This window comes from Mauremys mutica, chromosome 14, assembly GCF_020497125.1.
Source record: "Mauremys mutica isolate MM-2020 ecotype Southern chromosome 14, ASM2049712v1, whole genome shotgun sequence".
Lineage (NCBI taxonomy): Eukaryota > Metazoa > Chordata > Testudines > Geoemydidae > Mauremys > Mauremys mutica.
Genome location: NC_059085.1, coordinates 36,446,308 through 36,473,248, shown reverse-complemented (window position 1 = coordinate 36,473,248; position 26,941 = coordinate 36,446,308). Strand labels below are relative to the sequence as shown.

The following is a 26,941-nucleotide window of genomic DNA, read 5'->3' as shown; positions in this document are numbered from 1 at the left end:
ACAAGGTTGATTTTTTTCTTTTTTTGGTCCCTGTAAAGCTCTAAAGCCCTGTTGGGCAAGTCAGGGGTGTTTAAAACAGGAAAAAGGAAGGGAGTTGGAGTATCTCTGGTTGAATGTTAACAACCACTGCAATGAGCCAGACAAAGAGGCCACAGCAGGGGAGGGTTAGTGCACAAAGACACAGAAGGCATAATGAAAAGTGCCTATGACAAAATTTCCCATGTAGCTGTTCAATGGTTGCTGAACTGGAAGCTCTGACTTACTAATCACAACCCTTTAATCCCATGGAGGGCCTCTGCGAGAAAGAAGCCCCAGTGCAGCCATTATTCAGGATTTCAGCTTAAAATCCCAAAACATGCAAAAATGAATGTCAGGATTGTGTGTTACTGAGCGTGCAGCTATCTGCAGAGTCCATGGAAAGCTAGAGGCAGACTGGGTATCAGGGTGCTAAATACGTGAAGGCTGTCAGAGTGACCACTTGCCATTGCAAACACTGTAACGTACCCAGAAAACCGTCTCGCTGTCAGCCCAGAATGTTAGCCACCAATAATAATTAAATCTCTGCCTAAACTGCCTTTGCCTTAGGGCCATCGCAATCATCTGCAGGCAGACATAATACATTTTCCTTTCCTGGTATCGCCTTTCACCAAAATGAAAACCTGCCCACATGTCATATGCAGCGCAAACAATCCAAAACATATTAGCAGCCCAGGGCAACCCTGATAAACATGACATCAAAGAATCTGCTTGGGATATTCAGGGTATGGTGCTGACCTATTGGGGAATGCAGAGGAGGCTGGGGAAGCTGCACTGGATGTGTGCAATCAGAGAACCTGGAGTTATGGGCAGTGTGGATCCAGATTTGGACCGGCACTTCAGGGCTGAAATCATTTTTACTGGGCACTCACTTGGGTCAGTAAGAAAATGCTGCTGCCATTGTCTGAAAAAGGAGCCGGAAGTCTCTTATGCTCAGCATTATTGTTTTAAAGGTAAATGTAGTGCTGCTGGATCGACAGCTCTGGAGAGTGAAGTCCTCTAATGTTCCCAGCAGATACAAAGCTCAAATAGCAGCAGTGTAAGTTTCGCCAAGCATCTCTGCCACTGGACTTAACTCTGTCCTGTACTTACCTACATGCATAGCCCAAGTCAAAAGATATTTGGGGCTCTTTTAGGTTTCAAAAGCATCTAGCACATTGTGGACAGCAGTGGAAACAAATAATAATAAAGAGGAAAGATGGTCATGGGAAAATTTACAAGCACCGTGGCTGCTGCCTCTCCTAGTGGCTTCTGCTCTTGCAGCTGGTTTAGCGGCTCTTTTCACTTATATATTAGCCTGGCTGACAACAGTCGATGTCTCCAGACATAAACTGGGGAACACATTTTTCTTTTTTTTTTTTTGGTAACATAAAATTGCTTATATTCCCTAAAGGTAGGAGAACTCCCACGTAATCTGAAGACTAAGCAATCCCAGAGACCCCTGCATACATGTGCAGCCTGCAACTGGTGCCTCAGTGAGTCAGGCTGCAGGCAGCCTTTCCTCTGCTGTGGATGTACAGACCTCAATATGTGAGCTTAATCAGCCAGCTGAAGTGGAGATACAGCCAAATCTGTCAGCAGATGTTTCCCTCCTTACAATTTTGCAACTGGGAGATGACCTTGCTGACATTACGCTGGAAATTTGCTCCATGTGGAAGAAAGTTTTTACTGTACAGGAAACTCTTCAGTGTAAGGGAATCATCATCACTTAAACCAGGCACTGGACAATGGCAGGCAGCTCTCGGATGCGCTAATTGAATATTCTCAACAGCAAATTTTCTATCAATTTACCGTAGATTCAAAGTAAAAAATTAAGACTATTTGTTTTTCAAAAAAAGGGGGAGGTGGGTTGGCTGGTATTGACGATATCATCAGGGTCCAGGATCTGTGGGAGTCTATTTGACACTGAGTTTGATCCATCACTATGGGGACAAAAAGCATATTGTATTCCAGGTGAGAATACAGCTTCTTTAAAATCTGCCCTAACTATTGTTCACCTGCCAATACCTGTCAAACAATTAGTACAGGTTTTTCTTTTGTATGATGATGATGATGATGATGATGATGATGTTTTTTTTAAATCCACCCGAGTAACGAAACAACATCAACAAAAACCAAAGAGTTATATATATTTGGATCATCAAACATTCCTGGTTCTATCACAGTCATCCCAATGTGGATGACAAAACTGAACTTGGTTAGAGATGAATTTTGTTAAACAGGTGCTCAAGCTTCTGTGTTGCAAAAGTCTGAGTTATTCTAGAGCAGGGGTCGGCAACCTTTCAGAAGTGCTGTGCCGAGTCTTCATTTATTCACTCTAATTTAAGGTTTTGCGTGCCAGTAATACATTTTAACGTTTTTAGAAGGTCTCTTTCTATAAGTCTATAATATATAATTAAACTATTGTTGTATGTAAAGTAAATAAGGTTTTTAAAATGTTTAAGAAGCTTCATCTAAAATTAAATTAAAATGCAGAGCCCCCCGGACCGTTGGCCAGGACCCGGGTAGTGAGTGTGCCACTGAATATCAGCTCACGTGCCACCTTCGGCACATGTGCCATAGGTTGCCTGCCCCTGTTCTAGAGGTTACTGAATAACTTTACATTTTAATAGCTCAAAGTTTCTTTGATTCAAAAGTGCCAAGTTGCCAGGAAACAGAAGAACAGGAAATGTCCTCTACTGAAGATAGTTAAGGATTCTTATTTGTGAGATTTTGAATAATTAGCCTAAATAGATTACTACCTGACGCCCTAAGTTAATTATATAGTAATTAAATAAATAATGAAAGTTATTGCATGTAGAACTTCCTAGTTCAGGACGGGTTTGGAAAAACACCCAGAAGGACATTAACTGACAACTTTGTTAGTAGTCTCAGCAGAGAGGAGGGGTTGAATGGGAATAGAAGGGCATTGGAACGATGTTAAAAGTGGTGCCTTTTCTGTCAGGATCAGGACATGCCTTCAGAGGAAACTTGCACCGGTTTTCCTGTACCCATTGGTCATGTGCTGTACCCATTTTGTGGACTTGGGTCTCCAGGGTGGCCAATTCAGCAGCACACATGTGCTTGCACACACCCCACGCACCTCCACCCCCACCAGCAGCAGTAATGGCTCCCCATCCCCACTGTTTCAGTTGAGGAGCTTGTTGAAAATACCTGTGGATCATGTCACCAACTGTATATTAATGTACAGTATGCAATGAAATCATAGTTCTCTGTACAAGACTTGAGCACAATGCAGATGCATCATATGGGTAACCTGAGAGTTGGAGGTAGCATGCAAGGAAGAACAAGCCCATTACTGAATGTGTTTATAAAATGCGTGTCAGCTGCATGATGAAATAAAAACAATAAAACCATCGATGCTTAATGAGAAAAATGAGTAGTGCCCAAGATAGCGTTGGGACTGGGAGTTCATGGTGTTTATGGAAAATATCAAGAGTCAAGGGGACTGGGATGAATATGAGGTATGTCTCATGCATTACCTACGCACACACAGACTCTCAAGATACCAGGTAAACCAAAGCCAAATGCTGTGTTGATCTAATACTAACATTTCTAAGGGGCAGGAAAGAGGAGTCTAGTCAAAGAGGAACCTACTCAAAACTTTGTACTACAGCAGCTTGCTGCTAAGAAGGATAATGACAGCTCCATCTTGGATTTAACTTGCCTTGCCAATAAAATATATAGCCCACATTTTCAGGATCTGTCTGCATATAATCGAAGTGTGCAATGTCTGCAAGTATACCTGCAAATGTGGTAACAGCATACACAAAACATACTCGCACATTTTTATAATTCTGAAAACATGGGCCTCTGCAGGCTTTTGTTTTTAGGAAGTCCTCAGTCATCACATTTTGATGTATTTAATTCCAGGGAGTACATATTAAAATCTTGCCCACGTATTTGGTGAAACTCTGGCCTTGCTGACGTCAGTGACAAAACTCCCATTGACTTTGGCAGAGTCAGGATTTCATCCACAATGCCTTGTAACCCAAACATCTCAGATATCAGTTATTTACCCCTTACAAACACCTTGTATGATTAAAACATTAAAAATGTGGAAACTGTAGTAGGTTTTCCAGCACTACTTTCATTTATTTATTTATGAGCATGAATTTGATCTAGTTGGTATTACTGAAACCTGGTGGGCTGTTTTGCATGATTGGCATGTTAAAAATCAAATGGTTATAACCTATTTAGGAAGGACCAAGTGGGCAAAAGGGGAGGCAGAGTGGCATTCTATGTCAGCAATGGCATTACCTGTTTCCGAGTCACTGACAACACAGAAGAAAACGATCCTGAATGTTACGCATCAATGTGCTAACAGATAAAGCACAAGATGGGATATTAGTAAATGTCTGCTACAGACCATCAAATCATACTAGGGAACAGGATGACACCTCTTTACACACCTATTTATAATGTGCAGGGGGAAAAGGCTGTGTAATCATGAGGGATTTCAATTTGAGTGACATATGCTGGAGGGCTCATGCTGCCAGCACTAAAAAATATTTCTAAATATATAAATATAAATGACAATTTCCTAACAAAGTGTTGCAGCCAATACCGGGTAATTCTATACTAGATCATTTCTTGACAGATAAAGAGAAAAAGATCACAGAACTAGAAATTGATAATAGCTTAGGCACAAGTGATCATGACTTGGTCACATTTATAATGTGTAAACAGAATAAAGTCCAGACCAGTAATATATATACTTGGTGCTTTAAAAGGGCCAATTTCACAAAGCTGAAAATAGTTATGAGCAAGATCAGCTGGGAGGAAGAGTTTAATCAGAAAAATGTGAATGATAATTGGGTATTGTTTAGGAACACTTTGCTAGACATCCAAAAACCGCACAAACAAACAAGGAGGCTGTACTGATTTAAAAAGACCTGGTTAGAGAGGAAATGAAAGCAGCTAAAAATAATGAAGTAAGGAAGAGCTTTTAAAGTATATTTGGAGCAAAAAAAAAAAAAAAAATCCTAACAATGAATGGCATTGCTCCATTATTAGATTGAAATGGTAGAATTATCAATAATAATGCAGAAAAGGCAGAACTGTTCAATAAATATTTCTGTTCTGTATTTGTGAAAACACAGATGATATAGTCATGTCATATATGCTAATATTCTTCCCATTCCACTAGCATCTCAGGAGGATGCTAAACAGCAGCTACTAAAGTTAGACATTTTAAAATCATCAGGTCCAGATAACTTGCATCAAAGGGTTTTAAACGACCTGGCTATGGAGCTTTCTGGATCATTAATGTTGAATTTCAATAAGCATAGGAACACTGGGAAAGTTCCAGAAGACTGAAAGAAAGCTAATGTTGCAGCAATATTTAAAAAGGGTAAACAGGGTGACTTGCGCTGTTATAGGCCTGTCAATCTGACTTTGATCTCAGGGCAAAATAATGGATCGGCTGATATGGGATTCAATTAATAACAAATTAAAGGACAGTAATATAATTAATGCCAATCAACATGAGTTTATGAAAAATAATCATCAGATGAACGCTGGTATTTTTTTTATTTTATTTTTTATTTTTTTAAAAAAGAGCTTAGAGGTTTGGTTGATAAAGATAATAGTGTTGATGTAATATACTTACTCTTGACTTGATACCCCACAACATTTTGATTAAAAAACTAGAACGATATAAAATTAACATGGCACACACATTAAACAGATTTAAAGCTGGCTCACTGATAAGTCCAAAAATGTAAATTGTAAATGGGGAATCATCACTGATTGGGTGCATTTCTACTGGGGCCCCACAGGGATCAGTTCTTGGCACTATGCCATTTAATGGCCTGGAAGAAAGCATAAAAATTATCACTGGTAAAGTCTGCAGATGACATAAAAAATGGGGAATTGGTACATAATGAGGAGGACAGGTCACTGATGCAGAGTGATCTGGATCACTTGGTAAGGTGGGCACAAGCAAACAATATGCCTTTTAATATGGCTAAATAATCTGGAAACAAAGAATGTAGGCCATACTTCCAGGATGGGGGACTCTATTGAGGAAAGCAGTGACTCTGGAAAAAGATTTGGGGGTCGATCAGCTGAACATGAGCTCCCAGTACAACACTATGGCCAAAAGGGCTAATGTGATCCTTGGATGAATGAACAGGGGAATCTTGAGTAGGAGCAGAGAGGTTATTTTACCTCTGTATTTGGCTCTGATGCAACAGCTGCTGGAATAGTGTCCAGTTCTGGTGTCCACAATTCAAGAAGAATGAATGTTAGCCACCAATAAAAGAGAAGAGCCACAAGAATGATTAAAGGATTAGAAAACATGCCTTACAGTGATAAACTAAATAGATTGAGCTCCTCTGAGTCTAACAAAGAGAAGGTAATGGGTGACCTGATTATTTTCTATAAATATCTATAGGGGGAACAAATATTTGATAATCGTCTCTTCAATGACAAATTCAGACTAGAAATAAAGTGTAAATTTTAAACAGTGAAGGTAATTAACCACTGGAATAATTTACCATGGGTCATGGTGAATTCTCTATCAGTCCAATTTTAAAATCAAGATTGGATGTTTTTCTAAAAGATCTGTTCTAGGAATTATTTTTGGGAAGTTCGCTGGCTTGTGCTATATGAGAGGTTTAGGCTAGTGATCACAATGGTCCCTTCTGGCCTTGGAATCTATGAATTATGCTGTAACTCAGAAGCAGAATTGAGTGTAAAACCCAGGAATCCTGACATGCCATCCCTTTGGGTCACACACCCTCACTGTTTGAATACATATTCCACTCTAATTTTTCTACTCTACCATGCATCTCATGTTATCCCTTGATTTTACTTATGCACCAGTTGATAATCTAAATTTCTACCCCAAAAATCAGTTCTGAAAATCCTTTCAGTATCAATCCCTCTTGAAAGTATACTTGCTCCAGTGAAACCTATCCAAAAGACTAGCCTGATTAGGCAACTTCATGTCTCAGAGACCATGTCAAAATATCCCCAAGTGTATGGAATTCAATTGTAATTCATCTTTATCACAAGCATTCTGTAATGGTTTCTTGAGCAGTCGTTTATTTATCTGGGTTTCATTGTACCACATGGACCACCTAATAAACAGAGTAGCTTGTGAAGGAGGGAAGTCTGAACCACCTATAAAACCCAGGCATAACGAGTTGCAAAATGTTAAGGGCTCAATCCTGTGAAGAGTTGAGTTCCTATTGAGGGACACTGGAGCTCACTCAACTCCCACTGAAGTCAATGGGAGCTGTGGTGCTTATCACAACACAGGGTCTTGGCCTAAGGTGGGAGCGTGTCTCTTAAAGCTAGTAAGAGAAGAGCTAGTTCCACCCCCTGGAATCTGTGTTCAATAATCCTAAGTGGTCCAGAGGGGTGAAATGGGAATGTTTTGTGGGTAATAAATGACCAATAGCTGCCAGCAACAATGTCTTGTCTCAATGTACAAATAAGCTTTCCATTTTCATCCTCCGAATACTATTTTTAGAATTTATTGGCAACACTAGATGCCTCTTTCAGACACTGGACTTCAGTGCTAGCGTTAGATTTACAACCCTGTCTTATCCTGCTGGCTGCACACAGATGTTGGAGTTGACAGACCTCTGGGAAAAGCCCCCTAACTATTAAGATGACGATGTATGTACGAAAGGCTGTAAAAAGTCACTCACAGCATTTTGAGTATTTCCACATAGCAGCCGAGGATCCTGTCCGCCTGGGCACTCAGCTCGATGCTCATGGTGCTACAGGTGGGGCTGACCATCAGGCAATCAATCAGGTTCGGCTCACTATCGTTGCCGACATTCGCGGTCATCTTCTGGTTAGCTGTGTTGTTACGCTCCACTTCCACGTGGATCTCATTCGACGTGACAATGACCGATTTGAGGCGAGATTCACTCAAGGTGGCCTCTTGAGAGACCAGGTCGGGACTCGTGTGGAGAAGCCGGAGGGGTAAGTTAGGCTTTCGGTCACATTGTTGCTGGCAGCCGTTCCGAATTTCCTTCAGGCTTGGAGAATTGTCTCGACTGCATTTTAAAGAGAAACTTATATCATTAGTAGCCAAACATAACAGACATAAGATGGGGAAGACAGTGGAGCTGAGAAGCCAAGTTCTGTTGCTACTGCCCGCTGTATTTTACCCCAGCCCATTTGATTATAATTCTCCTTTTTATCTGGATTACAAAACTTGATGAAAACTATTAAAGCCCCAGAAGGACCATTCCACAGGCCCTTATACTGTGAGGATTTGTACTTTCCATCAGTCTGACTGCTGTGCCAGCTCAACATAAAGGTGCAGGGAATGCCGCACTCCCACCCGAGTTACACGAAGCTGACGTGAAATTCACGTACGAGTGTGCAACTAAATATAGTACATGTCCAGACTCTGGTCTGCAGTCCTCTAGTTAGGAAATTTTGCTGGCTACTAGACAGCCAGCAGACATGGGGAAAATCAGATAGGGATAAATGAGTAGGAAACAAAAACAGAAAGAGCCCTTGATGTTGACTGAAAAACGTAAAAGTACGTCAGTAGCCAGACACTAAGCCCATTTTAACATCGATCTTGTGGTAGCACTGGAATCCGACCGGTTAAATGTCTCATGACAACAGACTGTGGTTGGAAACCAACCCAGGTACGGAGCTAAATTTACACTACAATTTACAGGCGGCCTCCTCTCAGATATCGACACCTCTTTAAAAATCACCGGTCTCCTGGCTGTTAGTATAGCTCACTGCGTGGGGGAGACATTCACTGTGCATCGGAGTTAAGGAACTGAAGTCTACATTTCAACTAGCTCGTCGTTCAGATCGTGAGCTGTCCCAGTGTCATGAACACACAGCCCCAGACTGGAAGGGACCTTTGTGTGGATGCCTGTAAGCCTCTTACCTTGTGCATCTCTACAGAACCTAGTCACAATTGCAGGTCTCTCCTACAAGGGGATGGACAGAAGGTGCAAAGGAAGATGAGCACTATAAGGTGTTGAGCTTCACCATCCTGAAAGATGTTGCCGCCTGCACACCCCCTTTCTACACTGGGAACTTGTGAGAAACCTCATATCTGCATTATCTATCTATCTCCCAGTGAGTGGATTACATTGAGGGGGACTAGCCATGGGAATCAAGGGTACTCAGCACTCACAGGACATGCTCAGTTTCTCACAAGATATGTGGGAACAAAAACAACAGGGTAAGGGCTCAACAAACCTGATTCTGTTTATATACACATATACATACATACACCCCCACACACACCAGTGTTTGTAAATGAGCAGAATATAGTCTGGAAAAGTCATACTGACCTGTTGATAAATTCCTCATAACAAGAATAAATGGCTGCTAAGCAGACAGCTACAAGATTCGGCAGGACCCTGGGATGGGGGCATTGTCCAGTGGGACCGTGCATGCTGAAAAATAAAATAGAAACTATGGTGGTGGGAGGAAGTAACCAAAAGGCGACATTACTGTAATGAAGGTGTCTCTGGATGACAACATTTTTAGGCAGAGAGGGGTCCCAGAACAGGGAACAGAGATTCGGGGAAGTTCAGGGAGATGGATTTAACCCCAGAAATTCCTACTGAATATGATTGCATTGAGATCTGGATCAAGCTGCTCCTGAGTTTATTTACTGCAGCACTGTTGTAGCCCAGATGAAGAAAAACTACCGTGAAGGTTCACAAATAGCAGGACACTAGATAAGAGTTCTCACTTAAGGGCCTGATCCGAAGCCCACTGAAATGAGTAGGAGTCTTCCCATGAACTTCAACTGGCATAGGATCAGGCCCTCGGTGGGCAAATTTGTGCTGATGAACCTCTAGTTTTTCCTGGTGCTTGCTAGTACTGACAGTGTTTCAACAAACATTGGCCACTCCATGGTTACCCACAAGGAAAATTATATTTTTTTTCCTGTCTTTCATCTCAGCCACAAAGAGGAACATGTTCACAGGGTTGGAGACTACGCCATAGAATTAACTGTAACTAACCTATGAATGAACTTCTTCACCACCTCCATGCCAGCATTCAGTTCATTCAAAGCCAGAATATACTCCTGAGTAAACAGCCTCAACCGAGGGCACTTCCCAAAATCCTGTCCAAAAAGGAGACACTCAGTGAAGCCGCTGAAACATGCCTGCAATGTATGTTAAAACTGTGTGTTTTCAACAGAGATCAGCCCAAGGACATTTGAATTCATTTCATCACTATGCTGACATCTTCAAGAGAACGGCAGGTACCACTGTTCATTGACCATACATTTAGATTAATAATAAAAATGATGCCATATTTTCAAATTCTGTCACCCAAGATATACCTTTGAAATATATGTGTACATGCAAAAGATCACCTTCCGTGTAAAAATGTAGCACTTATACATAAGTTCCAATTTGCACACGCACGGCCCTCTTTTTGCATACTCAAGTGCAATTTCTTGGAGCCACAGTATATCTTTTAGGAAGACACCCACTCTTGAGCTAAATACTGAATGCTGGAGAATGTCCTAGGTAAATTGTTCCAGTGGTTAATTACACCAGTTACAATAGTTGACCATGCAAATAGTCAGTTGAGCGTGAAATTGTCAGGTCTTTTCAAGCAAATAATCACATTCAATCTTTAAAATTCCAGCCCTCCATTTTATAAACTGGTCCAAAGGGAAATGCTTTGAAAGGTATGGTCTGATGCAATTTGGAGGGGAAAAGCATGATTTGGAAACCTTTGCAAACCACCGCCAGCTTCACCGTATATCACAGTATGTCTGGAATTCCATTCTCTGGCTCCAGTCACATTAGTAAAAACATGACAGCTCATCTCCCAGTGATGGCATCACAACACCTTGATAAAATTAGTTGACTTATGTACATAAAATATAAATTATTCAACATACTCTCTAACATTGCTATAAACCCACCAAAACCAGAGCACTCAACTAGGAGCTATTCATAGATTTACTCTGTTCAAATACATTAGGCCAGCTTAATGGGTTCATTTAGCCTAATGTTCATGTTAACTTAGGAAAAAAGGCAAGCAAACCAAAAAAACAAACCAAAAAATGCTTACACGCAAACACACAGTCTGAGGGTATGGCTACACTTGCAAATTTGCAGCGCTGCAGCAGGGTGTGAAAAAACACCCTCTGCAGCGCTGCAAATTGCGGCGCTACAAAGCGCCAGTGTAGTCAAAGCCCCAGCGCTGGGAGCGCGGTTCCCAGCGCTGTCCGTTATTCCCCACAGGGAGCTGGAGTACGGACAGCGCTGGGAGAGCTTTCTCCCAGCGCTGGGGCTTTGACTACACTTAGCACTTCAAAGCGCTGCCGCGGGAGCGCTTTGAAGCGCTAATGTAGCCATAGCCTGAGCTGGCAAAGAGCTGAGCATCTCCTGGAACTCAATAGGTGTTGAGGGTGCCCAGCACTCAGCATATAACAGGCTCAGGCTCACTGCCTTTCAATCACAGGCAGACACAAAATGCTGTGGCCAATAACACCACCACCAGCTCTTATATAGTCCTTTTCACCCATAGATTTCAAAATGCTTTACAAAAGAAGATGAGTATAATTCTACAGGGAGAAACTGAGGCACAGATCTTGAAGCAACTTGTCAAAGAAGGCAGAACCAGTAACAGAGTCCAGGTTTCCTGACTCCCAGACCAGTATTCACCGGATTTCTAAGTGGCTTGCTAATGCTATGAAATTAACACTGGGCTCTTTGCTTCTCTTCCCCAAGACCACGTTTTTATATACACACACATGCACTCTAAAGGAGACTATTCAGAGTATAATTCCCCAGAGAGCAGTAAAGTGCCCATATCCACTCCCATTAATATTTAACACTGTAAATTCTTCAATTACACACAGTGGTAAAAAGGCATGTTGATTTCCTATCTGCAAATGCGAAGTATGGTAAATAGGAGCAATTCTCTTAAGCTAACCAAATACAAGCAGCACACTGTGCATTTAGATTTTATTTGAGACCCCACAAGAGCACTGGATTTTATTTATTTATTTTTGGTGGTGGTAGTAGTAGTATTTTTAATGGTCTGGAATCCAAGAATAACATGTATGGAATATTTCATTGAAGGTTACGGCATATTCAAAAATGACATGTCTGGAGAGAGCGGGCAGAGAACCAAGAATACAGCCTGCTGGCCATGTCGGGTTTGTTAGTTCTGAAAACTCTAGGAGTTCAAAAAACACAGTTGTATAAATAAGAAACATGAAATGTTTTACTTGGGATGTATGTTGTGACCCAGAAATGCTGTGGATGTCATCTATAATTATAACAATGAAAACAAACCCTTTGTGCAGTTATAAAAGCATGAAACCTATTCCAGGGATCATAGCAAACTGTAGCTTTGTGCAATAAAATCTGCTTATGCAAATTAGAAACTGTATTAGCAGCACTAGTACCCTTCAAAGAGCAATAAAAGCACCTTCTCGTTCCAGAACAAGACAGGCAGTCCTTAGTATTGCTGGGAAGTGATAACCAGCTATTGGGCTCCACCCGAGATGGCTGCACTTCCTGGTATTAATTGACATGCCTCGTAATAAGTACATACAAATAAAAATGAGAGGTCAACATTTTCAGACTTGAAGGAAGCATTTTCAAAAGTACCTAAGTGCGTTTAGTGTCCATCTAGCTTAGATGCTTTTGAGAATCTCCGTCTGAGTGCCCAAAGGTGAGCACCTTAGATGTAGTGCATGGCTACACTGCATAAGTGTACACACATATAATGACCAGGCATCATGGCGATGGGCACATTTTAGACAAGAAAGACAACCAGTTCATACATAAGGGGTTACAGTGACAGCTCTCCTAACCAACCAAATACATACAACATCGATATTTACCATGTTGTGTTTGAGGATTCTCTGTACCACTGGTGTGAACACTTCTATGACAACCATGGACCGAGGGCGTTCTCTGCAGTGCTGCAATGAGAAACCATAAATACATATGGAGCTTGGAGGAGCCCTAGTCTTTACCAAATCACTGTCTAAAACCTGAGACTACAACATTCATCAATAATATATTTAGGTCTGCTCTACACTACAGACCTATACCGGTATAACGTAACTATGTTGCTCAAGGTATGAAAAATCCACACACCCCTGAGCGATATGGTTATACTAACCTAACCCCCCTGTGTAGTCAGCATTATGTTGGCAGGGGAGCTTCTCCCACGGACATACCTACCGGCTCTCAGGGCGGTGGATTAACTAAGCCAACAGGAGAGCTGTCTCCCATTGGCTTACATGTCTTCATTAAAACACTACTGCACTAATGCAGCATTTTAAGTGTAGACTTGCCCTTAGTCACCAGGAGCCAATTTGGGATTTTAGATGCACATGCCCTAGAGGGCAGGCACTGGCCCTACGGGTGGTTAATAACAATGTGTGAATGACTTTGATAAGTTTCTGAATCCGCCAATCTGACAGTCTTTCCTTACAAGTGAATTACCCGGTAATCAAGGGGACCTGATGGAAAGCATATATCCAACTGTTAGCAAGAAGACTTTAAATTGAAATGTCAATCAATTTAGAGAGGAAAATTAAAGTTATAGCAGCTTTTTCAAATTCAAAGACCTTTGGATCTAAAGTCCAGAACGCTAGTAACACACACACACACACAAGCTTGCAGGAAGAGGACAGTGCAGTGTATGCCCCACATCATGATCCATCAGAACCTGCTGGTTCCAGTGGCACTTATGCTAGCAATGGGACATACAATCAGATATCGCTGTGTGTCAGTGTTTGAGGATTATATTCCTGACGTTTAATACTATTTTATAGTCTGGCCCATTAAGAACAGGGATCTTGCTGGCCATCAACCAAAGACAGAAACCAACTGGGGGAATCAGTTCAAGAGGTTAAGAAAAACAAAAAACATCAATGAGACTTCAGACAATGAATCTGTTCTTAGTACCTTGCAGAAGAATTCACAGAGGTCAGGCGGAGGGTGATTGTTTTCCAGCAAAGGTGCAATTGCCTTGAAAATAAAAAGTTAGCATACTTCAATTTGACTTCATCACACAGGCCAGCCCTAACAAAAGAATGTGAGGAGTGAGTATATTTTAAAATTCTTTAAAACAGAGACCTGGATAAGAAGGTGACTGTAAATTTAGCCTAATGCAGTGTTGTTGTAGCAGCGTCGGTCCCAGGATATTAGAGAGAAGGTGGGTGAGGTAATATCTTTTACAATAAAACACAACATGGTAAGTATCAACATTATAGATAGCATTACAATGAAAGATACTGCCTTATCCACCTTGTCTCTCTAAATTTAATTGGATGTTCTCAGGATTAAGTTACATATTTAGGATTTTAGGGAGGTTTGTTTTGTTTTTTGGAACAAAATCTACCACTAATAGAAATGTGGTTTGTTTTTCCCAAGTGTTAATAAGGAAACTAAGGTTCGTTTTATTTTTAAATTATGGGCCTAAATTCATCCTTGTTATAAGCCCATTGGGCAAATTTTGCTGTCAGTTTCGCCAGTGTAAATTCAAAAGTAACACCGCTGAAGACAATAGGTTACTCCAGATTTTACACCAGTGTGACTGAGAGCAGAATGGGACTCGCTGATTTCAGAGGTATTACACTAGGGATAAATCTGACCCACGATTACAGTGGCACTGTCACTTTATTTAAAGGGTTCTAAAATATACTTAAACACACACACTTTATGTCTTTTATAATGAGCTCATGCTCAGATGTTACCACCCAGTACAAAACAGACCCCGCTTGCAGGGAATGACTGATTTCCTTTAATTTTACCAAGATCACCACAATGACACTACTGTTTTTGTGGACACTCTATAAAAAAACACATGAGTTTAACTTTCCAAAAGTTCAGGTCAACCTTTCTTTCACCATCGCTAGGCAACCTGATGTGGTTATGTACTGTAAATATATTACAAGTCATACCTGCCATTGTGCGTGTAATGAAATTATGTTGCTGCTGTCTCCTTTGTAAATTAGAAAGCATTACTAGAACAATGCATTCTCCGTACATGATGATGCCTTCAGGCTCTTTCAATCCTGGAGTAAGGGATTCCCGGTACCAATTTAAAAAGTAAAACTCTTTAACAAAGCAGCTAGTTTTGTGTATTAAACTTCCGAACGACAGGCATTCTACCTGGATGGCATTTCAGGGTTTTGCTAATGCAGCCTGTTTGGTTTTATTTGTTTTTTTTTTCCCCCCTTCCCACAGGAATTCAGTTCAAATTAGCCCATCAAAATCACCATGAATCACAAACACCCACTCAGCCATAGGAGAAGATTAACATGAACTTCTGGAATGAAAACCAAGCACATCTGCAAAGTGCTGCCTACATTTTACATAACACTGGAGCAGCTAAAGCTGGCTATTGTGCAATTCCCCTCCCTACAGCTGTTTATTTCTTCACTGGTCATGGTCCTATAGCAATATATTCTTACTGCAGTACTATAAAAGTGGTGCACTCTTGCTGTAATATTCAGCTGCACTATAATGTCCTTGCTACATATTCAACAGTTAACTACATTAAGGACTCTACCTGAATTTATCTTTATAATAATTTGCTATAGCATCCATCCTCCTCCATCCCTCTGATAAATTGTATTGAAAAGTCACGGTGAGGGTTTTATGCCTGCCTGTTGACAGAGAGGTTATCAGATCATAGTAGTTGAAGATGGAATTGCTGTTTGGTGGCTTGCATCAAATAAGCTTTGTCATCTCAGTCCAGTACCTAGTGCACAGATGTCCACTTCACAAAGAGACAACCAGAATCGGCAGTCTCAGAGAGGCTGAGAGCTGACTGGGCCATGGAGATTCCCCAGTCAGTGATCTCTCTGGAACAAGGACAGCGTGGGGGAAGCCTGCATTCTTCTGCTCAACCTATGCCTGTCCTGTGGATAAAGAGAGCTTTGCTCTGCAGGGCTGCCCATCTGTTACCTTTCAACAGAACTAGATTCACGTGCATTCCACACAGACCCCCACTCTACCCCAAAAGAGATGGAACTAGACCAGGCAGAGAATTGGTTTGTTACTCTCTGGCAATTTGGAATGAGAATCAGGCTGCTAGCTAAATCTAGGGTAAGGCACATGGCTTTATCTATACAGGTAAATCACTGAGGCCACAAATATTTATAACTACCACTACTACTAAGTAAATAAATAATAAGAATAATGCAAGGCTGCTGCTATATTTGCAAGGGGCTTAAAAAACCCAGAAATTGTATTTCTGTTAATGACTGAGGCACAATCTTCAGAATTGGATAAAGGCCAAAATAGTTGGGTTTTTTTTATTTGTTTTTTTTAAATACCAAGATTTCCCCCCTCCCTCAAATAACAATCATCACTGACTGGCAACAGGAAGTCTAAATTAACCTTAGCACTGAAGTAAAATGAAATCTAAAGTGGACTTCTGAGCAAAGTGACTGCCACTTTAGAAACTTATCATAATGACTGATACCAGCTAAAGTGGAGTCCTGAGCAGGAGTTAAGTACAATTCACACCTAATGGTGGCTACATTTTATGTCATGTTGTTTTGCAGGAAGATTCATGGAGACATGATATGATCAGGTGGTGGTGAAGTACTAGATTAGATTACTAAAAAAAATCTCCTGGAAATCGCCAGCAACTGAAATTAAATTACAATGATTGGGAAGCAATTTTTACCTCTGATCAATTGTTGGATTTGTTAAGATTTTATATTTGGTTGCATGGGGAGGAGGGCTACCTTTTGCTTCAGTTATTTATGTATCCAAATAAATGCACTGTAGGTAATCAGAGAACACTGAAGAGAGCATTTTCAGATCCCCTTGTGTACATGGGTAAAAGCAGACACACACATTCCCACACTTGCAAGGGCAAACACATGCTCATACACCTTCCATATTTTAGCCCCTGAGTGTGCACAAAAGCACAACTAGCCCCCTGAGAAAACCATGGCACCACAGTCTGCGAGGGGCCAAATTTGGCAGGTACAGATGTTAACATTTGCAGTATGCAACCATGTGGGGAGATAATTCATCCTAAAAGTTCTAGAGTTTTATACACATTACTCAGGTATCTTTTATTGTTATTTATACCAAACAGGAAAAAGGGGACAACAGAAATGTGAAAAAGTGAATGGGTTAAATGGGTGTGACCCTGCACCCGCTGAAGTCAATGGTAAAGCTGCCACTGATGTCAACGGGGCAGAAGCAGGCATTATAGAAGCCAAAACCAGGGCAAAATGAAACAATCAGAAACACAGAGTGCCCCCCAAAACTTGACATAAGGATACTCACCACAATAATGCTCTCATGGTCTTGAGTGGTTAAGTTGGTGTTCTGAAAAGGTTAAACAGAAGAAATCAATGAGGTAACTTTATTTTGAAACTGACCCGGTCAATGCACACACCTCAGCCCATACAAATGAACAAGGACAAAGGTCCAATTCTGCAATCACTAACAGGAATAAAATCAGGCTTTATTAAAACCATTCCTTTAATGCCATTATCAATCACTTACTATCGGGGCCGAGCTCACTTCCATTTCTCACAGAAGGATGCTCAGCACCTACAGGATCATGACCCCTGGATTTACAGCCATGCAGCTTCAGCTAAATGTTGATGCTCCCTGAGGCTATGGCTACACTTGCACTTCAAAGCGCTGCCGCGGCAGCGCTTTGAAGCGCTAAGTGTAGTCAAAGCGCCAGCACTGGGAGAGAGCTCTCCCAGCGCTCTGTCCGTACTCCACCTCTCTGTGGGGAATAACGTACAGCGCTGGGGCTTTGACCACACTGGCACTTTGCAGCGCCGCAATTTGCAGCGCTGGAGAGGGTGTGTTTTCGCACCCTGCTGCAGCGCTGCAAATTTGCAAGTGTAGCCAAGGCCTGAGATACAAATTAATGGAAACACTGAACTAGTGGGAGGTATTTCTTTAAAAATGCTTTCTAAATTTCAAGCTTTCAATTCCCCAGACTGAGTTAATAAAAGGTTTTCCTTGCCGCTCTCTGCCATGGCTGGAGGACTAACTGCAGCAGTTTGCCTGTAATTCCTGCCTACTAACATGGAGCAAGTTTTCCACCGGCACAAACCGTGCGGGGCTTTGGAGCTGTGCTCTGGCTCTGCTCCAGCTCCAGGCAAAAACCTGCAGCTCCACTGCTCCGGAGCTGCTCTGTGCTCCAGCTTCGGGCTCCGCTCCAAAGCCCTGCGTGCAGCAACTCTGAAGTCAACTGAGCTGCATCAATTTACTCCAATACAGTACACCTCTACCCCAATATAACGCTGTCCTCGGGAGCCAAAAAACCTTACCGCGTTATATCGAACTTGCTTTGATCCGCCGGAGCGCGCGCCCCCCCCCCCGCCCCCCCCCGAGCGCTGCTTTACCACATTATGTCCGAATTCGTGTTATATTGGGTCACGTTATATTGGGGTAGAGGTGTATTTCCCTAAGTTCTCTGTGTTCCACAAGGTGCTACAAGGTTAAAATAGCGTCGCAACCTTAGTGCACCAAAGGAAAAGCAGCTCTTTTTCTGCTCATCACAGATCTACACAAAAATGCAGCCTGTCCTTCACCCCCTTTACCCAATAGATACAAAATTCTGACATGCATCACATTTCATTTTTGTACCAGAACTGAAACAACCAGAGAACAGGTGCTAAGGGTAAGAAGGAAACCCATTTCAAAGCGAGGAACAGATTAAAAACAGCACCAAATGCTACAAAATAAAAATGGGGACAAATGATATTTAAACCTGCACAGAAGTGGGCCATCTATTTGACACAGAGATGGGAGAGGCTAAAACCTCTGATATCTCCATTTGAAATTGCAATAAGAAAAGAGCTGCTTATTAGACTTATCAGTGTTCACATCCCACTGATCTATTGTGAGAATAAAAAATAATAATAATAATAATTGGAGATATACCAATCTCCAAGAACTGAAAGGTCATTGAGTCCAGCCCCGTGCTTTCACTAGCAGGACCAATTTTTGCCCCAGAACCCTAAGTGGTCCCCTCAAGGACTGAACTCACAACCCTGGGTTTAGCAGGCCAATGCTCAAACCACTGAGCTATCCCTCCCCCGCAGAATGATCTATTACATAGAAATAGAGCCCAACTAAGAACCCAATGAAGTCAATAAGAGTTTTGCCATAACTTCAATGGGCTATGGATCAGACCCATAATGAACGAGTTATCGACTAGGAACACCTAGGGAGTGGGCCACTGAAATCAAAAGGAATCATGGTGCATATTCAAGGGCAGAATTTTGAACTTGAGTTAACAACCTGCCCCTACCCCAAAGTTGTAAGTGTTTGTTTTTTTCCTAAGAGAAAGCAACAAGATGGGAACATCCTCATGGTCTTACCTCTGAGAGCAGCTTTGAGACAATCTCCAGTGGTGCTTGATGGATGGAATCATCCTGTAGTGGAGAGTTTAGCGCCATGTCCACCAGTGTCCTAATCTCCTTCAAAACAACCTCCCAACGGCTTGGGTTACTAAGCACTTTCTTGTACTTGTAAATCTTCTTCTGCAAGAAAATATAAACAACCAAATAGATACCATTGTGAGACTGTCATGATAAGGAAACTGCAAGAAAACAGCGGCTTCCCTAAATCTTTATTGGGTTTTTTTTTGTTTTTTTAAAAAGAAAAATGCAGTGCTCAAGCTCTTTCAAGGGGGAAAAACAACCTCCACGTGTATACATTTGCGGGTTCATAATTCCATGGAAGAAATGGGTTATGGTAGCCACATTTTTGCTTTGGTTTCAGAGAGGGTTGCCAATTTTCTAATCACATAAAACCAAACACCTCTGCCCCGCCCCTTCTCTGAAGCCCTGCCCCCGCTTGCTCCATCCCTTACCCTGGCGAACCGCGTGCCAGAGGTTGCTGACCCCTGGCCTAGACTGTGTTGCGTTCATATATGGTTATCTTTGGGGAAAACCCCACCCTCCAAAATTTCAAGAGTAACCGGATAGAATTCTAGAAGCCTAACAAAATGATGATGAGAGTAAAAATATCACCCCATGTCATCGTGATGGCTACTTTAGAAACCAATACTGATTAGCCCAGAACCCTCAATCTCCATTCCGATTCACAGGCCCAGAAGGAACATAGCCTGTGCTGACAACTGGAACCGAACTGCCACCCCCCAGGAGTTTTTGCTATAGCTCGTTTTCCTTTTTCATTTATGCCTGCTTACAAATCTGATCCTGTGACCAACGTGTTCAGTGAAGCCCAGATACATTTTCCCTCAGGTTGGAGTAAACCATATGGATAGACAGTTCCTCAGTTTGTACACAAAGCATAGAGTTATGCACACACACTCACAAATGGACTCATACATTTAACAGCTGCAATAGAGGCCCTTTGAAAAATCACTCCCTTAATGCAGACTATGAATTTAACACTGGTATGTAGGCTAGATATCAGCATCATAAATGTGAGATCTAGACACAACTCTCCAGCTTTCTCGTTCAGAAATGCTTTGCCGATGTGTTAATCAGCATTTCGCCCTTTCACTAATACAGCGCAGTCCTTCCAGAATCATCAGTGAATGATCTGTAGCTATCTGCTTATTAATCACTTCTTTCCCCGCTGTGGCATCAGCTTTAATGGTCAACACAAGAGCGCAATCTACCCCAATTGTAGCAGAATGCAAGGGGAGAACAATGAAGAAGGGATAATACATCTCACATACCACGTTTTGGCTCTTCACAATGATGAGTCATGGCCTTAGTGCTACATACACAGGCTGATGAAGTATTCCAAATCAGTGATTTAAATACACTTTTCATTTTAATTAAATTTATACAAATGAAAAAGCACAACAGCAGCCACTCTGGCTTGCAAAGCATTTGGGAAGTAAAAAGAAACGGGGGGAAAAAACCCCACCCTGGATACTAAACATATTTCAGATTTTAGAGGGGAGTAAATGCCTTTAGATTTGAAAGCTCTTTGGAGCAGCCCTTTAGGGCTTCTAAATTACTGAGCACATTGTCATCATTTAATTATTATCATTATAGTCTTTTTTTAGGAACCATAACATGATGCTCCCATAGAGATTTTAATTTTGCTTATTTATTTAATGGTTCTCTATAGTTTCTTTTTGTTAGCCTGGCTACGGCACTGAATAAAATCTAATCTTTCTAGGCTGATCAGTCAGCCCGATAACCCTAAACTACTAATTTCTGGCTAATTATGCACAGTGAGCAAAGCATCCTAAACAAAGCAAGCTTAGCAAAGAGTTTTCGACACTGACATTTTACACTTCTGTCCTAGGAAATAAGCAAATTAAATTCAAAGCAGAAACTAGAGGATGACAAACCAACAGAATGCAACCAGCTGGGCCATCCCATGCATCCACTCCTCCCCCAGCATTCGGCTCTTCTTCCCTTCATCACCCCCACTCAGAAGGCTTACAGCAATGTGGCTTACAGCAAAGGGCGGGTGCTGCAGTGTGAAGGGGAGCCGCTGCAGAGAACCGTACTGTTCGGTGGGACGACCTTACCACGCAAACCCTGCTGCAGCCGTCAAATTCTCCCGTGCAGATATAAATGAATCAGAAATGGTTTCCATTCAGATGTGACGCCGTATATAGGAGAAGAAAGAGGGAACTGAACATCCTGCCACGCAAGAGAGACCTACAACAATTGCTGCTGATGCGAGCCGGACAGCAATCAAAAGGAAGCTTCGAGGTTAGGCTACCTCTGCACACACGCCGTGGCAGCTGCAAGCGAAGAATCCAAAGGGCTCTGCATCCGCTCCAGCTTTCCAGGACAAAGGGGTTTAATGTGCTCACATGACGCACTGCTGTCTTTAAACAATGTTAAAGGATTTCTGAAGGATGGTGGGAAATCAAAAACAACAGCATCCCCAAGAGGCTTGAACTCTGCTACCCAGAACCTTTGTCCATGGTTTTGCTGCTGCTTTTGTCAGCATAATGTTATTTACTGTTGAGCAGCTCACTGAAAGCCTCTATTAAAGTCTGAAACCCATCAGCTGGTTACCAGAGCAATTTGGTTTGCATCAGCGAGCACTCGACCAAAGCTAAGCCATCTGTCCTCTTACTTGCACTGACTCGTGAGCAAGCGATAACTAGCACTTGGGGGGGGGGGGGAAGAGGGGGGCTGTGGCTGAGGACCAAGAGCAGAGACAGGTCCATTTAAGGATGCAAAATGTCTGTGTGTTTGGATACAAAATGTGCCTCTAATTAACAACCCCCCCCCTTGCAATCCAGATAATGTTAGTGTCACATTTAGGTAGTTTGTCCTCCCCGCCATGTGGCACAGCCCTTTAAGAGTTTGGGGGTGCCCTGATACACACAGTCCCAGGAGATATGGGGGGGAGAAGAAAGGGGATCCCAAGAAGAAATAGCATTCAGGAGGACTCCTGTTCCTGTGTCTTTAAGAGCCTGGAACCTCACAGAGAGGGCAGGGCAAGGCTCCCCTCTCCCCCAGACAGTAAGGAATGAGCTGGGAGAAGGGGCCAGCATCAATGCTGCCCCCTCCCTCATGGAAGGGCAGATGCCTGCCGACACTGTGAGACGCAAGAAGCCTGCTGCGGGGTCCTGAGACGGCAGGGAGCAGACACCAGCAGAAGGTTGCCAAACCTGCTGAGCCTGTGAATTAAGTGGTGCCAGCTGAAGGAGATAAAGTACCACCCAGCTCCAGGAGGAGAGCTGTGGCTTCTGCCGTAAGGAGAAGACAGAGACGGAGATGTACATTGCTATCCAGAACCAGGAGAGCTGGGAACAACCTAGATGACAGGCTTCAGAGAAACCTCGAGAGCCAGAAGCACCTTTTGTTTATTTGAGACTTTTTGTTCTGGCCCTTTTTGGTATGAGGCTTTGTAATAAACAAGCCCTTTAAAGGGTGTCATAGGTCTCACCCCCACTTAGAGCTGTTGGGTTCCAAAATGGGGACCTGCACTGGTTTCCCTCTAAACTAAAAATCCTAGTTTAGATCTGGTAAAAGCTGCCACCACCCAATCAGGTACGTGGATTGGGACACAGTCCTTCCCCAAAATCCTTGGGGATCCCAAGAGCCCCAAATCCATGGAGTTCTTACACCCAGGAGAAATAAATCATTCCCCCCTGCTTCCTCCCCCCTCCCTTTTCCTAGGAGAGATACCGGGATCCACTACAGAGGGATGCTTCCCTCCTCCCCTTTCCCTGAGAATCCACCCAAGGAAAGATCAACCAAGTTCTTAGCAGAAAAGATTTATTAAAGAATAAAAAGAAAGTAACTTGTCTCTGTAATCCAAGATGGAACAATACACAGAGTCTAACCTATAAACCTGGAGAGCATTCCCCCTCCCACTTTCTTTCTCAGTAAAAGCAAAGTAACAGCAAACAGGAATAAAGAATTTCCTTCAGCCAACACACAATTGCAAATGTAGAAATCAAATTATAAGACTAATCCGCCTTTCTAATTAATACTCACTATTGAATAGTAGGAACTACTCCAGGAGAACTTGGAGACATGACTGGCCTCTCTTGGATCCAAAAAGAGAACACTCTAACAAAGAACACAGACAAAGGCTTCCCTCCACAGAGATTTGAAATTATCTTGTCTCTGATTGGTCCTCTGGTCAGGTGGTCATCAGGTACTGCATGTTACAGGTAAAAGAGACCTTAACCCTTAACTATCTGTTTATGACAAAGGGTATCATCAAATCAAATGTCAAGCGTGCCTGAAATGGAGTTATTGACTACCTGAGAAGGGAAACTGAGGGAGGGAATACCCACAGCTCCATACTAACTCAGCAGAGGGTACTACAGGGCAGGTATGCCCTACGACCACCCAATCCCGCATAGCTTCACTGGCATGAGCAACTCTTCAAAGATAATGGAGCTGTTCGTGTCAGTGAGGCTTTGCCGAGTGGGCCTGAGCTTTGCAGAATGTTTATGGATCCTCATCCTGAGCAAGGAGCAACCCTCAGATAGGCCATAGCAGATGCCTTGTGGAAATAGTTGCACTGTGCTGCCAGTCATGCAGGCAGATGCAGGTCTATCCTGCCTAGGCTTTTCTACTGACCTTGTCGCCACAGGATTTAGGCATAAAAAAAGAAAAATACATTCAAGTAGGGATGTCCTCAAAAGAAATACATCTCAGATGACGACACACACAAACAGGCCCCAGCAGACTGCACTGTGACCCTGCTGGCTGTTGCCCAACCAGAACCACAAAGCTTTCTAATGCTATTCCAGAATTTTTCTGCAAAGGCTTTTTTAAATAAAGCTGTTACACTTGAAGTGGAAGTGGAGGGAAGCACAAGGAAGAAATAATTACGCTTTGCATTTATAGGGCACCTTTCATCCAAGGATCTCAAATAACTTCCATTAGTGAAGCCTCGCAGACCGCCCCCAGGAGTCCAGTAAGCCTTATTCCCATTTTACTGTGGGAGAAACTGATACTCTCCTACGTTGTGTGACACACAGTGAGTCTGTGGCAGACACCGAACTAGAACCCATGACTTCTGATTCACACTCTTCTACCACCAGTAGAGCACCCTGCCTCGCACACGGAGAGCTGGGGACAAAAGGTTCAGAATGGGAGAACCCAGGACACAGAAGATTTTAAAAAGAAATCCTATACATAATGAAGTTACATGCCCTGCAGCCCTTGGTCACTGGAATACAGCCCTTACTTATGTGAATGGGAGTAAGATAAATGAAAGGAATAATCTCTTCCTGGGGTTCTGATGTCTCTAGATCCCCCAAGGAGACATTACCCTTGGTATGATGATGATGAGATGATGTTGGTCTCCATTGTGCCCAAAATCCCATTCCACTTGCTCAGTGCTGTCGCAGTCCAGGAAACATTCTCAGTTCTTGACAGCCAATTTCCCTCAGGGACCTGAGGCATTTTTGTGGTCTTAATAAAGAATAAAGAAAAAAACAAAACCACAACCTAGAGTGTCTTGTTAAATTCTAGCACTCGGACTCCAACCATTACAGGATTTCAGCTGGGATCATCTTTCCCCTCTCTCTGCTCGACTGCAGGTGAGCTAATTGCTCATTTCTGCAGATGCACTAACAGTACACCATGGCTTCCCCAGGGCTGTGTGTGCCAGAAATTACTGATTTATTGCTCAGCTGAGAAAGGCAGTTCCAGCAAATGGGAAAATGGCAAGCTCCTTCCCAGCTCACTGCAGGCCAGCGCTAAGCCAGGCAACGCTTACAGTTCTATTCTGACGGCAAGATGGAATAGTTATAAACTTAGGCTGCATTTCCAAAGTGCAAATGACTCAGGTTTGTGGAATGCACAACACAGAAACTGTCACACTGCATTAACCAGTGGACCAACTTCTTAACAGCTCCGTGTAAAGTGCTGCACAGATAAGTCATTTGCAGTGTACAACACACAAATTTTATTTGTTTTACTAAACCCAAGAATGTATTCTTGAGTACCACCTACTGGCCCTTAATCTATTAACTAAATATACAAGTGTGTGTGTGTACACACACACATACATATGTACAGGCATAAAGCATCTAGTCCAGTATCCTGTCTCTGACAGTGGGTGACACCAGCTGCTTCAAAAGAAGGTGCAAGAAATTCTGTAATACGTAGTTAAGGTATAACCTGACCCTAAGGAAACTTTCTTCCTGACCTCCAAGAGTTGGAGGTTGGCTTAAGCCATGGAGAGTGTTTTCTGGTAGACAAAGCTCATATCAACAGCAATTGCTGGCTCCAGTCCTGAGCCCTAATCCTGCAAAGGAATCGGCCTGCCTGGAGTCCATTCCAGTCAATGGGACAGTGCATGGGTACATATCCTTTTGCAAAATCAGGGCCTTGTATATGGACATGACTGAAGCGGTGACCCTTTCATAACTGTCTGGATACCCTACCTATGAGGCACATGTGACTTATGGCTCTCTGGGGCAGCTCTGTTTGCGTCAGCAGCATCATTTAACACTTTGCTCCAAAACATGTTCTCTCTTCATTTAAATTTTGCCCAACCCTAAACATTGAAGAATGCCAATTCCCACCCACCACGTAGAAATGCATGCTTGGGGCAGGCTGGGCAACGATTACTAAATTCCCACAAATAACCAAATACCAAAGAAATGCGTTGGGGAGAGAGGGGAGCTTTTGGAGCTAGGGATTCCCTGAACCTCCCAAACTATTTCCTGAGGTTTGCAAAGCCAGTTTGGATTTGTATAAAACGTTGTATCCTTTTTTCTCTCATGGCAAGTCCACTTTTTCAAAATCTTGATTTTAAACTTGATTAAAAAAAAGCGAGTCCTGATTATTTACATTACATTAGGGCCCTGTTGTGCCAGGCACTGTACGAACACATACACACTGAAAGATAGTCCCTGCCCTGAACAGTCTACGGCCTTAACAGACAAAGGGAAGGGTGAAAAAACGAAGGCAGAGAGGTGGAGTGACTTAGCCAAGGTGTCACAGTGAGTCAGTGGCAGAGCTGGGAACAGAACACAGGGCTCTGTATTAAGTACAAGAGAAGCCTCACACGTCTGAGCTAGGATGGCAAAGGTAGGTGGGATATATACAGCATCAGCTGCATTTTCCCTTCAGAATCTCTCCCCTCATTCTTCCCCCTTTTCTACCCAGTCTATCTGGATTTGTTTTCCACTATACCCCACTCTCCCTCTGGCTCTCTCTCTCTTCCCCTCCCCCAGTCTCTGTTAAGCACATATTTATTACAAAAAACCCCAAACTTCCAAAGCAGAACACTCCACCGCACACACTTCTCCCCCTGGGGAATGGCTGCAACAACACACACGACATGTTAGTCATGTTGCTTAATACTCTATGCTTGAATACTACGGTGATGAGTGGGGCATAAGCACCTATACCAAATCAAACAGAACAAGAACCCGAGGACAGCTGAACTTGTGCTGAACTTCCAGAGCCATGAAGTTTAGGCAGGTTCAGCATTAGGTGAAAGAGTTCAGCCGTGGCTAATAAACAAGCTGGACTATGAAACAGACGCTC

The 26,941-nt window shown here is 42.6% G+C and overlaps 1 protein-coding gene across 11 annotated transcripts in view; it reads right to left on the bottom strand.

Moving 5' to 3' along the window:
• Positions 1-26,941, bottom strand: part of LOC123349171 (c-Maf inducing protein) — a 198,746-nt gene that overhangs the window by 25,690 nt on the left and 146,115 nt on the right. For 7 of the 11 annotated variants that reach the window (XM_044987007.1, XM_044986998.1, XM_044987002.1 and 4 more), the window contains 7 exons: positions 19,346-19,507; positions 17,283-17,324; positions 13,935-13,997; positions 12,860-12,940; positions 10,005-10,150; positions 9,324-9,428; positions 7,698-8,051 (listed from right to left, as the gene is read on the bottom strand). In XM_044987007.1, the coding sequence (XP_044842942.1) occupies positions 7,698-8,051; positions 9,324-9,428; positions 10,005-10,150; positions 12,860-12,940; positions 13,935-13,997; positions 17,283-17,324; positions 19,346-19,507 (953 nt within the window). The remainder of the gene's footprint in view (positions 1-7,697; positions 8,052-9,323; positions 9,429-10,004; positions 10,151-12,859; positions 12,941-13,934; positions 13,998-17,282; positions 17,325-19,345; positions 19,508-26,941) is intronic. The other 4 variants (XM_044987000.1, XM_044987003.1, XM_044987001.1 and 1 more) reach the window with 1 other exon arrangement.